Genomic DNA, 16067 nt, shown 5'->3' with positions numbered 1-16067 from the left:
GTTCTCCACACTCTGGGCCAGGACGCTGCCATTTAGAATTGGACCATTATTCAAAACAGACCTGAGAAGCTCACATTTAATGAAGGCAGTAGCATTTTCAGAAGATGGTCACTATTAACATAATGAAAGGTGGATACACTGACATATTCAGATCATCGTCTGTGGGAAAAAAAAATAATGATTCTAAGGTACTTGGCTAGGCCTACTTGCTCAAGCAATTGCAAAAATTTTCAGAATGTAAATATGATTTGCCATAAATAAAAATTTTATCCACACTTTAACACACTGTGGGAGTATATTGTGTATTTACATTCTTTTTAAAAAGTTCTCTTCTGTAATTATTTTTAATTATTTATGTAAGTATGTTCTAAAAAATGTCATGAAACTGCTTACAAAAATTCACACAATATTCAACATCTCTTCCATCCCAGAAATAAAAACATGCTCTAGGAATGTGCTCAAGATAATCATTTCTGCCACTAGTTCAGCTTCAGGTTTAACAAGTATTTTAAAGCTATGCGCAAAGCACTAGGTCCTGTGGAGAGAAAAAGAAAAAAGCAGGCGAACAGGATCCCTGTGCAGAGGAGAGATCAGGAAGAGGACGTGCTCCAGCTTTCACACAGTCACTGGATCATCCTCATAAATGGAACCGCCGGTTCCGAATTCTCATCATTGGAGAGGACTGTAAGGTCCTGGTATTTCTTTTCTTCTTCATTTGTATTACACCAAAGTTAGGCTGTTACTTGGTGGCAGGCATGCAGAGAAGCCAAAAACTACACGGCTATGGTATTTAAAACGGGGAATGAGAAGCTATGGCAATGTGAGAAGTGAGACTCCCTTGTTCTTTATTTGAAGTATTGTTCACAGATCGCACCTCCATGGGGTGCTCACATCTGTGCCCACAAAAATGGGATCAAAGCTGGTTGTCTGGGTCCAACCAGCCCCTGGGTTATTTTGTTGTTGGAATTAGCACACTTGCCATAGGTGTGGCATCTTAGAGGGCAAGTTTATTAACAAGAATGAGGCAGGGAGGCCAAGGACCTTCCTTCCACCTCCTCTTCTCTGCTCATTAATGGATCTGTCAGCAGGCAACCCAGTCAACCAAAAGGAGTTAATGTTCACACCATCAATTCTGCTACTTATTAGCAGCTCTGGTAAGAGAGGAAAAATAGAAAAGAAAAAAAAACCCTCTAAGGAAGAAATGTTGAAATCAGATTCTGTTCCTCCTGCTGGATTTCTATAACCCTTGCTCTCCTTAGTGCTCATCATCATGGAAATTCAAGAGTTCTCTGCAGAGAAGCTCACTTTAGTCCCTTTTGCTCTACTTTCCCCTTTGCTCCTGTCCTAACTGAGCAGTTTATGAAACCTAGACCTCAAAAACTACTGCAACAGGGAGTCCAATGGACAACCGAGAGAGTAGGAACAGACCCTGCATCCACACTCTCAGTCTAACATAAACCACCTTTTAGGAAAAGAAGTTTGGGATCAAAAAGAAAATTTGAGGTTGGAATTAAACAAAAGCTAAGCCTCAAGCTGGAGTTCAAATATAGACCTTTCTGCCACCTTTGTTTCCAACATGAAAAAGCAGGGAATATATGAATAACTATGAGGATCCTTATGATTTTATTAAAGGGAATTTAAAAGCAAGATCAGGACTCAAAATGTTTGAACACTTTCTAGAACATTCTAGAAGGGTCTACTTTGGATCAAGTATTAATTGAGTGTGGTCAGACAGCTATCACATAATGCACAAATCCAAATATAGTTCATTTTATACTATAAATAGCATCTGTTTTGGATTTGAAAAATATATATTCACAGAAAAAAATATGAAATCTAGATTTCCTAGGTCGGATACTGTCTTCAGAGTATGCTGCCTTTAGATAATGGCTTCTGCCTTTAAAGTAATGATTCACCATTACATTAATACTAAAAATAATAGGCCTTGTAGAGGTCACCACAATCTTGGTAGATCCTTCTTCCTAGCCTAATGTTTCTACATAAGCACCACACCTTATTCAGCATACGCAACAGGTGTGAATTGGTCACCAATACATATTGGGGGTTAAAGGGACACATTATTCCCTCTATAGAGCATTAATAATTTCAGCCTTTAGCTATTCTTCCCAATCTTTACTTTGTTTCTATAGAAAATTAATAAATCTCTCTCCTTACTTTCCTCCCGCTCTTTCCTTTTCACCTTCTCTCCCTCTAAAATACAGACTGGGGTAAGGTACCCTCCCTCCTCACTGTACTAAAATGACTATAAATTTACTCTTTCTGATTAAAACAAAAAATATCAAAATGAATATGTGCAAATGCAAGATGTTTTTGATGCAAAAATATTTGCAAGGGGAACCAAAGGGGCTCAGGAGATTCCCTGAGAAATGCTATTTCTATATTCCTATTTATTTATTTCACTCATAAAGTAGAACTGCTTGCTCAAATTTCCCCAAATTTTGAAGTTTTACCCAGATCTTAAAATCTGCTAATGTTCTTGAGAGATCTAAGGTGTTTGTTTTCAAGAATGATAATATAGTATACTATTTTCTCCATAACATTTGAAAATGTGTATAGTGACAGGAATAGATTACAGGACAGCATTATAAAGTCACCCCATGCTGCTGCTCTTAGTGGCACAGATCATTAACCAATGAAGTTGATGATTTATCCAACTGCACTTTTCTCTAATACCTTAGACAAAAAACAATCCTCACCTGATTCAGTCAATAAAGTCCAAAAAGAGTAATAAAAATTCACTGTAATTGGAAAAGCAAAGTGCTTCCTAGTCATGAATGCATTCCTGAACTTCATGCTTCCCCAAATTAGCCTTCTGGGGTGCTAACAACATCATAATGCCATAAAAGTCATAGAGAAAACAGTCCAAGAAGAAAGAACTAATTAGCTCCATAGGGACACACCAGACAGGAAGACTAGGTTTCAAAGGGTAGAGTATGAATCCTCAAGTAGGGAAAACTGTAAACATGAGTCACTTCTATCCAAATCCAATCCATAAAGCAGACATTCGGGATTGCCCTTCAAAGTAACAGGGCACTGATTGACAAGTTTTTCTGTGGGAAGTTGCTGCAGTCCAAGACAATGATCTGTATGAGTGTTATCCAAATACATGAGAGAATGCATGAGAACTCATCAAATGAGAACATAAGGAGACGTGGAGAGTCTGTTCTCCTAGAGGAGCCTGGGTGACAACTTCTTCTATGGGCCTAGATCTAACATTTCCCTAGGAATTCTCTTTTCCACCTTCATTAATTCAAAGCTCTCTCTAATACGCAGTTATGTGGACATGATCTATTTTTCTCTCTATTACTGTTTTCTTCTCCAAATTCCCTCTCTCTTTCTTCATTTTCAGATGAACAAGACTGCCATCGTTCATAACAAATTGAGTTTCTGTCTGCACACGTCAACCCTTAGTGTTGGGATGAAACTGGAGGCATTCAGGAATGTGTTCTGGTGGAGGCTGGTATAACTGGCTCTACACCTACTGGATTTTACAACCCTGTTGGTGAGGAAAAGAAATAGCATGTCACCAGTGAGAAAACAGTGGGAACCCTGATACACATATAGAAGAAAGAAACCTCCATGACCAGGGACCTGCAAACAGAGTAAAGGAGTAAAACAAGTAAAGGAGGTGAAACAAAACCTGTGATGATCTTCCATGACTGGTTGTCATCCCTGAAGCCACACATACTCATCCTTGAGGCCACAATTTCCTCTGCCAACACTGGTAGCTCCAATGACAGTAGAAAAATAAATCCACGTCCTCACATTATCCCCATGTCCAAACCCCATTTTACAGAGTCTGCTAGCCCAGCCTTCTTTCTACTCCACCTCTAGAATGATCTCCAGATTTGAGGGTTCTAACCTCAGAAGGCCCAGCTTGTATCTCCTGTGTCCCTGATCCTCGTGCATGCTCTCTAAAGAGTGATATGCTAGCCAACTATCAAAGCCTTGGAGACACAAACAGACCATTTCAAAAAGTTTGTTTATCTATCTATGCATCTGTTGAACACATAGCAGCCCATTCAAGAAACAAACATCACAAACTGTGTTTTTCATCCTTTTTTTCATTATTGCCTCCCCCGAGGAGCCTTTCTAGACATTTTTTTCCTAATCGGATCCTCCTCATACAATTTTAATACCATAGATATACTATATATCTGTTTCATGACATATACATGTTAAAAAAGTATGATTTCTTTCACCCACCAAGAACCAATTTTCATCCCCTTGAGGGAGATATAATCCCTGCTGAGAATGCACGATCTTGAAGCAGGCAACAATTGAAGTAATTTTGCCAGAAGTATTTAACCACTGCTTCTCTAATACTGAGTGGAATATAAACCACCAAAAACATCATCTTTCCTTTAGATTAGTAAGCCGTATTAAAGAGCTCCAGAGAAGCAAAGTCTTAATCTCTTGAGATTCTAAAACACAAATCTTCCTGCAGTGCCTACTGCCTCTTCCTTCACCTTCCACAAGAAAGTCTACAGAATCAGCAAGTGTTAACCCTCAAGTTAATGCCAACCCCAACGAAGAAGTTCTTTCTTCAACCTTAAAGCATTTTAATTATATATTAAAAGACAAATACAGTCCCTCCATTTCCCACTCCAGAATCTAGATAAATGTACTTACCTCTTGCCGTTTGAAGTTCTGGACATATTCTTCAAACTGTTCGTCTTTTGTCTCATCAGCTTTCCCAAGCTTCTGAAGGACCTAGTTTGCAAATAAAACAAAATGGTTTGATTAATAATGTTTTCAAATAATAGGCAGAGCAAGGTTGTTGTTTTGCTCTTTTAAGGAGATGTCACTCTCAGCACAGCTAGTTTTTCTGTTCTGGAAGCATCTTGGCTTGGTGGCTTTGGAATTCAACAGACTTGGATTTTAATCACAACTACATCACTCACAGGCTGTGTGACTCTGAGCAAGTGTCATGCTACATTGTATTTACTTATTTACATGTCTTTTTTCTCCAGTAGGCTATATATGACTTAAAGACTAAAGCTGCACCTTGTCTTTTTGGCCAAAGCATCTGGCACAATGCTTGATGTATAACAGGTACTCAATTGTTTGTTAAATAGTGAACCAAAGCTACTCAACTAAATTATTAACTTACTTCATGGGATGGTATTAGAATTACTGGAGCCAGGCACATGGTAAATTCTCCCCCACCATCTTCCGACATTGCCTTCAATTCAATAAACTCTCAAAGTGGCACTGGGATACACAAGGCCCCATGGTAAGTACTGGTCATCCAGAAATACAAAGACAAACAAAACAAGGCCCCAGCACTTAATCTTAAGAAACTTAGAATCTAGTGGGGTAGACGAGGCAGGTTCACAAATAAATCAAAGACAATGTGTAATAAGCAAACTGAGGGGGTTGCAAAGTGTTACTGGCAACATCCCTTAGAGCTGAGGTATTTAGGGAACGCTTTGTGGAGGTTATTCAAATTGTACTGGAAGTTCCAGCAGACAGGAATGTGGCAGAGTACATTCCAGCCAAGGAAGCAGCCTAAGCAAAGATCACTGGAAAAATCATTATGTATTGCGGAACTGAGCATGAGTAGTTCTGTTTTCTTAGAGCATAGGACTGGTTATCAGAAGAAGTTGCTCTTAGAGATACAGCAGAAAGTTACTCTAGGAAAGAGCAGAAGGATCCTGAGAGCCACAACTAGGTTCATTATTCAAGATTCCCATATCTAGTATTTAAAACACCAACTTGTTTAAGATTATAAAAACTCCATAAACATTGACTTCTCAGAATACATACACCCTACGGCAGCACCAAACATATTTTTTTTTTTTTTTTTTTTTTTTTTTTTTTTTTTTTTTTTGTGAGGAGATCAGCCCTGAGCTAACATCCGCCAATCCTCCTCTTTTTTTGCTGAGGAAGACGGCCCTGGGCTAACATCTGTGCCTATCTTCCTCCACTTTATATGGGACGCCGCCACAGCATGGCTTACCAAGCAGTGCGTCGGTGCGCGCCCGGGATCCGAACCAGCGAACCCCGGGCCGCCGCAGCGGAGCGCGCGCACTTAACCGCTTGCGCCACCGGGCCGGCCCCAGCACCAAACATATTTTTATGAAACATAAACATTCAGGTATTAAAATATATACTCATATAAAGCACTTTCTATGGCAACGTTTTACATCAGATTATGTTAATTTATTTCCTAAAATCAAAGCTATAACCTTGTACAAATTAAGAAGTTTTAATGAGGCCTTTCAATGACTCACTAAAACCACCTAAAACTTGGAGAGAGACAAAGGAGATCACTGGGTGTCCTTTAATGCAGTGCTGTACTTACACTTCTGATCACCTATCTGTTGACTGGGCTATTTTACAACTTCATAGGGACAGAGGTTAACTTGAAGATTTTTGTTAGAAACAGATGCAAATCATTTCTGTCCAACAGAAAAGATAATGCCAAAGATTACAGTTTATGACCCTGTAAAACATTAAACAGTTCTGTATCTAACTCAGCAATCTTATTCTAAAATCTCTTTATTAAATAGTCTCTAAATACCCAACTCCTCAGTTTGAATCAGTTTTAACATCATACTGGATGCTTCATTAATTAATGAGCTGAATAAAATCTTTGACATGTGTATTTTATGTTTATATGAAAATCTTGTCTTTAACTTTTGAAAAACTGTAACGAGAGGATCAACCTAGAAGAGTTATGTAAACATAAGATATTGTTACTATTAACAGGACTAAAGGGAGAAATTGACAGCAACACAATAATGTAGAGGCCTTTAACATCCTACTTATGTCAATGCATAAGTCATCCAGACAGAAAGTGAACAAGGAAACAGCGGTCTTAAATGAAACACTAGACCAGAGGAATTCAATAGATATACATAGAACATTCCATCCAAAAATAGCAGAATACACACTGTTCTCAAGTGCACGTGGAAAATTCTCAAACATAGACCATATGCTGGGAAACAAAGCAAGCCTCAATAAACTTAAGATTTAAATCATATCAAGCATCTTTTCTGACCATAATGCTATGAAACTAGGAAAAAGCTGGGAGGGTCACAGATATGTGGAAACTAAACAACACGCTACTGAACAACCACTGGATCAATGAATAAATCAAAGGAGAAATCAAAAAATACCTGGATACAAATGAAAATGAAAACACAACATACAAAAACTTACAGGATGCAGCAAAAGCAGTACTAAGAGGGAAATTTATAGCAATACAGGCCTATCTCAACAAACAAGAAAAATCTCAAATAAACAATCTTACACTATACCTAAAATACCTAGAAAAAGAAAAACAAACACAGCCCAAAGTCAGTAGAAGGAAGGAAATAATAAAACTCAGAGCAGAAATAAATGAAATAGAGACTAAAAAAATGATAGAAAGGATCAATAAAACTAAGACCTTGTTCTTTGAGAAGATAAACAAAATTGACAAACCCCTAGACAGACTCACTAGGAAAAAAAGAGAGAAGATTCAAATAAATAAAATCAAAAAGGAAAAAGGAGAAATTACAATGGACACCACAGAAATACAAAGGATTATAAGAGAATATGAAAAGCTATGCACCAACAAATTGGATAATCTAGAAGAAATGGATAAATTCGTAGACTCATATAACTTCCCAAAACTGAATTAAGAAGAAAAAGAATCCGAATTGACCAATCACAAGTAAAGAAATTGAAACATTAATCAAAAACCTCCCAAAAAACAAAAGTCCAGGACCACATAGCTTCCGTGGTGAATTCTACCAAACATTCAAAGAAGATTTAATACCTATCCTTCTCAAACTATTGCAGAAAATTGAAGACGTGATGCTTCCTAACTCATTTATGAGATCAACATTACCCTGATATGAAAACCAGATAAGGACAACACAAAAAAGGAAATTTACAAGGCAATATCATTGATGAAGGTGGATGCAAAAATCCTCAACAAAATATTAGCAAACCAAAGACAACAATACATTAAAAGGATCATAACACCACAATCAAGTGGGACTTATTCCACGGACGCAGGGATGGTTCAACATCCACAAATCAATCAATGTGATACACCACATTAACAAAAGGAAGCATAAAAATCACATGTCATCTCGATAGATGCAGAGAAAGCATTTGACAAGATACAGCATCCATTTATGATAAAGATTCTCAATAAAATGGATACATGAGGAAAGTACCTCAGTATAATAAAGGCCATATATGACAAACTCACAGCCAACATCATACTCAATGGTGAAAAACTGAAAGCTATTCCCCCAAGAATAGAAACAAAACAAGGATGCCCACTTTTGCCACTCTTCTTCAACATAGTATTGGAAAAGCTAGCTAGAGCAATTAGGCAAGAAACGGAAATAAAAGGTATCCAAATTGGAAGGGAAGATGTAAAACAGTCACTATCTGTGGATGACATGATTTTACACATGGAAAACCCTAAAGAATCCACCAAAAAACTATTAGACATAATCAATGAAAATAATAAAGTTGTAGGGTACAAAATCACCATATAAAAATCAGTTATATTTCTATACACCAGCAATGCATTAGCAGGAAGAAAAATCGAGAATACAATTCCATCTACAATTGCAACAAAAAGAATAAAATACCTAGGAAAAAATTTAACCAAGAGGTGAAAGACCTATGCACTGAAAACTATAAGACATTGTTGAAAGAAATCAAAGACACAAAGAAATGGAAAGATATTCTGTGCTCCTGTATTGGAAGAATTAACATACTTAAAATGTCCATATCACCTAAAGCAATCTACAGATTCAATGCAATCCCAATCAGAATCCCAATGCCATTCTTCACGGAAATAGAACAAAGAATCCTAAAATTTATATGGAACAACAAAAGATCTGGAATAGCCAAATCTATCCTCAGAAAAAAGAACAAAGTTGGAGGTATCACACTCCCTGAAATCAAAATATACTACAAAGCTACAGTGACCAAAACAGCATGGTACTGGCAGTAAAACAGACACACAGATCAACGGAACAGAACTGAAAGTCCAGAAATAAAACTACACATCTACGGACAGCTAATCTTTGACAAAGGAGCCAAGAACATACAATGGAGAAAGAAAAGTCTCTTCAATAAACAGTGTTGCAAAAACCAGACAGCAACATGCAAAAGAATGAAAGTAGACCATTGTCTTACACCATACATAAAAATTAACCCAAAATGAATTAAAGACGTGAACAGAAGACCTGAAACCATAAATTCTTAGAAGAAAATACAAGCAGTACACTCTTCGACATCAGTCTTAGCAGTGTCTTTTTTTGTTTGTTTGTTTGTTTGTTTATTGCAGTAACATTGGTTTATAACATTGTATAAATTTCAGGTGTACATCATTATACTTCTATTTCTGCATAGATTACATCATGTTCACCACCAAAATACTAATTACAACCCATCACCACACACATGTGCCAAATTATCCCTTTCACCCTCCTCCCTCCCCCCTTCCCCTCTGGTAACCACCAATCCAATCTCTGTCTCTATGTGTTTGTTTATTGTTGCTATTATCTACTACTTAATGAAGGAAGTCATACGGTATTTGACCTTCTCCCTCTGACTTATTTCACTTTGCATAATACCCTCAATGTCCATCCATGTTGTCACAAGTGGCTGGATTGCATCGTTTCTTATGGCTGAGTAGTATTCCATTGTGTATATATACCATATCTTCTTTATCCATTCGTCCCTTGATGGGCACTTAGGTTTAGCAGTGTCTTTTTGAATACCATGTCTCCTCAGACAAGGGAAACAAAAGAAAAAATGAACAAATGGGACTACATCAGACTGAAAAGCTTCTGCATAGCAAAGGAAACCATCAATAAAATGAAGACAACCCACCAACTGGGAGAAAATATTTGCAAATCATATATCAGATAAGGGGTTAACTTCCAAAATATGTAAAGAACTCCTATAACCCAATAACAAAAGAACAAACAACCTGATCAAAAAATGGGCAGAGGATATGAACAGACATTTTTCCAAAGAAGACATACAGATGGCCAACAGGCACATGAAAAGATGTTCAACATCACTAATTATTAGGGAAATGCAAATCAAAACTACAATGAGCTATCACCTCACACCTGTCAGAATAGCTATAGTTAACATGGCAAGAAATAACAAGTGTTGGAGAGGACGTGGAGAAAAAGGGAACCCTCATACACTGCTGGTGGGAATGCAAACTGACACAGCCACTATGGAAAACAGTATGGAGATTTCTCAAAAAATTAAAAATAGAAATACCATATGACCCAGGTATTCTACTACTGGGTATTTACCCAAAGAATATGAAATCAATCATTCAAAAAGATATACACACTCTTATGTTCATCAAAGCATTATTCACAACAGCCAAGACATAGAAGCAACCAAAGTTCCCATCAATGGATGAATGAAGAAAGAAGACGTGGTATATACATACAAGGGAATACTACTCAGCCATAAAAAAGACAAAATTGTGCCATTTGGGACAAGATGGATCAACCTTGAGATTATTATGATAGGCAAAATAAGTCAGACAGAGAAAGACAAATATTGTGTGATCTCACTTGTATGTGGAAGATAAACAAACACACAGCTAAGGAGAACAGATTAGTGGTTACCAGAGGAGAAGGGCGTGGGGGGAGGGTGAAAAGGGTAAAGGGGCACATATGTATGGTAATGAATAAAAACTGGACTGTTGGTGGTGAACATGATGCAGTCTATACAGAAACTGAAATTTAGTGACGTAGGCATAAAATTTACACAATGTTATAATTCAACACGACCTCAATAAAATAATTTTTAAAAATTGAATTATGATGATGGTTACACAGTTCTGTAAATCACTGAATTCTACACTTAAAATGGTGAATTTTATGGTATTTATGATATACCTTAATAAAGGTGTATAAAAAAATTATCTGTAATAAATATACCAAAATATTTTTAAAAAAAAAGAAAGAGGAAGTTTGCTTAATTTCTTGTTTTCCCCTTTACCTTTTTAAAAAATTTTTAAAACTATGACTCCCAAATGACCTCCCACCACAAAACAAACAAATTAAAAACTAAAGTAACAGGAGAAAGATACCTAGCATTTACCTCATGAATTGTTTTCCCTAATTCTTAAAATCTACTCACTCATAAATTTTTAGTTACTCTAGATGAAGTAAGTCATGGGGAAATAGCAACAGCTCATCTGATGGCATCAGTTCACAAAGGCCGAGGAATGTTATCAAACTCTTCTGGACAAGCAGCAACAGTCTAATCCTTGGTTCTGCAGCTTCGTCTGTTAGTGCAAAGGCACTCTTGTCTCAGAGAATGGGAGAAAAGAAACAATATGAAGCATCCACTATGGGCCTGAAACTGGGGAGAGTGATTGACACATCTCCTCTTTAGTTTGCACAACCCTCATATCTGGTACTTACTTTATCCACATGACAGCAGAGGAAATAGCATCACATAGTAGGTGACTTATTGGAGACTCTCAGGAAAATCCCCTTTCTGAGGTCTGATACCTCTGTCACCACCCACCCATATAGCCTTTTCCTTCTCATGGGAAGCAAATAGGATTTACACATGATAACTATTATTCTCATCTTCTCATTTGAGATTCCTGAAGGCTACTATACCCTAAGAAAGCCGTGTCTTCTAGCCTGTATATCCACAACCATAGAGGGGATCTTTCGCAGACCTCTTGCAGAAAGTCCTTTATTTAAATTTCAAATCATCGTTCTTTGCTTTTTACGTTTCTAGAAATTGTACAGTATAACTAAAATAGCAAAAACAACAACAAAAAACTGCTCGTGAGTGTAAAGAGAGATAAAAGCTCACACTCTCTCTTCTAAGGAAAATAATAAAGGATCCAGAGCTCCTTGAGTTATAGCACACCCACATCTTGATACCAGCTGCCTTTGACGGCAGCAGCCACAGAGAAGAGACCGAAAGGGCATGGGACAGAGGCAGGAAGGGATCCGGCCTCTGCTAAGAGCCTTCTCCAGGCCAGTCACTGCATTAGGGACTTTGTTCCTATTATTTCAGCTGAGACTCACAGGAGCCTGCTCATCCCGATTTTACAGATGAACGAACTGAGACTCACAGAAGTCAGGCAAGGCCCAAGATCATTCCTGCTGCAAGCAGCAGAACCCAGATTCAAACCCAGTTCTTCCACCCCATTCCTCACATGGCCTTCCCCACAAAGATAGTACCATACGGCTGATCCACCTAATAAAACGGATGCCTATAATAATATGAAATATAAATGCCAAGCTTCTCTAACCATCATTTAATGTGGTCATAAGCAGTGGCATCTATAACAGGTGCTGAATTATCTGCCTTTATTTCAACATATCCAATCAATCCACCAAAACCCACGACGAGGGGCCAGCCGGATGGCGTAGTGGTTGAGTTTGCACGCTCTGCTTCGGCAGGCCGGGGTTCGCGGGTTCGAATCTCAGGTACAGACCTACACACCACTTGTCAAGTCATGCTGTGGCAGTATTCCACATACAAAACAGAGGAAGACTGGCACGGATGTTAGCTCAAGGCCAATCTTCCTCACCAAAAAAAACAAAACAAAACAAAACAAAAAACACATGATGATTCTTCTTACCTGTAAGAAAACTTCTGTTTCTCTTCCCTTTTTTTTTTAGTGAGGAAGGTTAGCCCTGAGTTAACATCTGTTGCCAATCCTCCTCTTTTTGCTGAGGAAGACTGGCCCTGGGCTAACATCCGTGCCCATCTTCCTCTACTTTATATGTGGGACGCCTGCCACAGGGCGGCTTGATAAGTGGTGCGTAGGCCCGCGCCCAGGATCCGAACCTGCGAACCCCAGGCCGCCAAAGCAGAGAGTGTGAACTTAACCACTACGCCACCAGGCTGGCCCTCTCTTCTTTTTTTTTTTCCCATGCATTTTCAATCTTTTACTTGAAGTACAGCCAGACCTACTTTGCTAAACCATCAGATTCTACCATCATCACCTCTTTTTTCATTTTCCCAATGTTTCCAAACTCTCTTTTCTAATATATCCCTCTGGACATGTTATTTCCCTCCTTTAAGTCCTTACTACGGTTTCTTGAATCAAATCCTAGTTTCTCATGAAGGATCCCAAAGTCCCAATGCCCTCCTGACATTCTTCTTCTCTATCAAGAGAGCCAGCATGTAGCAGAAAGAGCAGTGGTTGGAAGGGTAGTCGGACATGGAGGTCCTAGTCCTGAGAAAGTCATTTAGAGGTAGAAGAGCAAATATTTGGCATACATGCTTGTCACATTCCAGTGCCTTTGGAAATCCTAATTTATCACAGCATTCTATCCTGCTGAATCTAGACTTGACCTCAGAATAGTTTTGCATGGTATCTAAGTTGGCCTGGGGGCTGAAACCTATTTACTATTCCTAACTTAAAGTTATGATCCTAAAAGCTCCAAGCTTTCTTTAAGCAACACTTCATTCCTACATTGACTCTTCCCATCATCCCCATCCTACAAAAATCTCTCTCCCATTATTCAATCATGAAGCTTCCCAAATCCTCCATTAAGCCTGACCAGTCCAGTCTGAGTTATAGAATTACCTTCTCCCCGTTCAACCTAGTACCAAAACTCCTATAGTTATGGGCTTCTTATTATTCCTATAACAACACTGCAACTGGCCTTTACTGTGCTCCAGGCACTTTTCCAAAGACTTCAGACGCATTAACTCATTTAATTTTCATAATAACCCAATAGGGTAGAGGCCATTATACCCACTTTACCGATGAGAAAAATGAGACACTGAGTTTAAGGAACTTGCCCAGGGTCACAGAGCTAGTTACTGAGCAGCCAAGATTCTAACCCAAGCAGTACATACCATTCTACTGAGAGTTCATACACTTGCTCTGACTTTGTCAATACATTTTATTTCACTTTCGTGTTGTACTTGGCTCATCTTCAAAGAGCAGTGTTAAGAGCACAGGCTTTAAAGCAGTGGGAGCTCCAAATTTCTGCATGGATGGGCTCAGAGGTGGCAATCTCATTTAGAGGAGAAAGTTCTCAGGAAATCTTTTGAAGCTGTGTTTGCAAGCACACATTTTAAAGTAGACTATATGTTTCTTGGTGAGGATCGAGGGAGCATTGATGGGGATCGATGGAGTGGGTTTAAAAGCCTGCCATCTCTTGCTATCACTGTGGCATGTCTGATAGATCCAAGTTTGCCTGTGTTGTAACATGGGCTGTGCTACTTCATAGTACCTAGCCTCTCCAGGCCTCTCCTCTGTCAAATGGGATATAATATTATTATATTGTATAAAGGGATATAATATAATGGGATACTAACATTACCTACTTCATAGAATTGTTTCAAATTATTAACTGGAACTGATACAGTACTTAGTAGAGTTTCTGGTACATATTAAATGTTTGTTAGGTGTTAGCCACTATTATTACCATCATCTTACTTCTATTTGTTTATATGTAGGCATTACACTACTAGTTGAGACTACACTCCTGGAAGGAACATGAATCTCACCAGCACGCAGGGTCAGGCGCAGGCCCACCTGACTTTGCGATGCTAACTTCACTGCACCATCCCTCCTGGCAAACACAGCAGCAGGCGGTAGAACGGAGTGCGGCCCATCTAATGCAGTTACAAGCCTGGAGTTGCCACTATTCCAGAACAACCTCGATGGCCATGAATCCAAATTTTCTCCCAGGAAAAGAAATATGAATTAAAGGAACTCATTTTCTGGCAAAGAAGCATTATTTGATTCAACAATGCTTTCCAGAAGGTAACGTGAAGAGGGGAGAGGGAAAATGAGTGAACTGGAAGAAAGCAACCCACTTAGACTCATGCAGAAGATGGGAAAAATCAGATGCCCAGGCAGATCTCATTCTGATATTGCTCAAATAATCAGAACTGTTTTGGGTTGAAACAAAAGCATTCTGGAAAAGAAAGAGGTAGCACGTGCCGTGGTTAAAGCAACAATCATCAGAAATGTGTAAACGATCTCTTCAGAGGAAAGTGATTTACCAAAACACAAGTAACAAATCGTACTTGCTGTGTTTAAAAACTAGGGTGGGGAGAAGATAATACTGTACTTTGGGAATAAACAGAGAAACCAATTTCCTTGGGTAACAAAATAAGCAATAAACACGTCTTTTTTTACTAGACATTTTCTTAGCTCATACTTTTTATTCCTTCTTAGACTCAGTTTATAAAGTTTTAAATAAACCCAAGTATCAAAGTATTTACCCAATAAATCAGAGTTTGTGCAGATTCCTTCAAGAAATAAATTTTCTTTGGAGGAAAATAGTAGTCATTCTAATATATAAGTAAAAACTGATTGTTTCATTCTACTCTAAAACTAATTGTTCATAATATTTGCTACTATTCCTTCCTTTGGCATTAATAAACAAATATTTTTTTAATAAAATTGTAATACAGATTCACACACATTACCAATTATTCAATATCACTCAATTTCATTTCACAAACCAATATTACCTATGAACAATATGAAAGACAGATTATTCCTCATTGCAAATTTATTATTTAAAAAAAGCGAGAGGGATCTAGTAACATAAATATTAAAAGGACAAATAATCACTCTATTAACTAATAATCTCCTCTCACTTATATGAGTTTCTTTGAAAGAGCAGAAAACGCTGCATTTTTTGACAGAATTGGGAACTATAACTAGGAAATAAACTGATAAACATAAGAAACACGAGATTATGTATAAATTTAAAAAAACAAAACTAAAACTATTTTAAAGCTAACTGGCTATTACTAAATGGTAAAATTCAGGGCAATTATTATCTTTTTCTTTATAATTTTCCATATTTTCCATAATTTTCTCAATCGTTATATGTTACTAAAGTAATTAGGAAAAATCATAAAGATAAATAAACAGGAGTTTATCATACAGATATCCTGTATATAAGAGATTTATGTATTAGATTCTAGTGCAAGTAAGTGAATTTATTAGTAACTGGTTGCAACAATCTTCTCAAAAGATACTGATAAGTGAATTAACATCAACTAGAAGAAAGATATCCAGAGGCAGCCCTCAGGGACCTACATCT

The 16067-nt window shown here is 37.8% G+C and overlaps 1 protein-coding gene across 3 annotated transcripts in view; it reads right to left on the bottom strand.

The window, feature by feature from the left end:
* Positions 1–16067, bottom strand: part of AMPH (amphiphysin) — a 243767-nt gene that overhangs the window by 123842 nt on the left and 103858 nt on the right. For all 3 annotated transcript variants that reach the window (XM_058570689.1, XM_058570705.1, XM_058570697.1), the window contains exon 2: positions 4654–4734. In XM_058570689.1, the coding sequence (XP_058426672.1) occupies positions 4654–4734 (81 nt within the window). The remainder of the gene's footprint in view (positions 1–4653; positions 4735–16067) is intronic.

This window comes from Diceros bicornis, chromosome 3 (genome assembly GCF_020826845.1).
Source record: "Diceros bicornis minor isolate mBicDic1 chromosome 3, mDicBic1.mat.cur, whole genome shotgun sequence".
NCBI classification, from domain to species: domain Eukaryota; kingdom Metazoa; phylum Chordata; class Mammalia; order Perissodactyla; family Rhinocerotidae; genus Diceros; species Diceros bicornis.
This window is presented reverse-complemented; position numbering and strand designations above follow the sequence as displayed.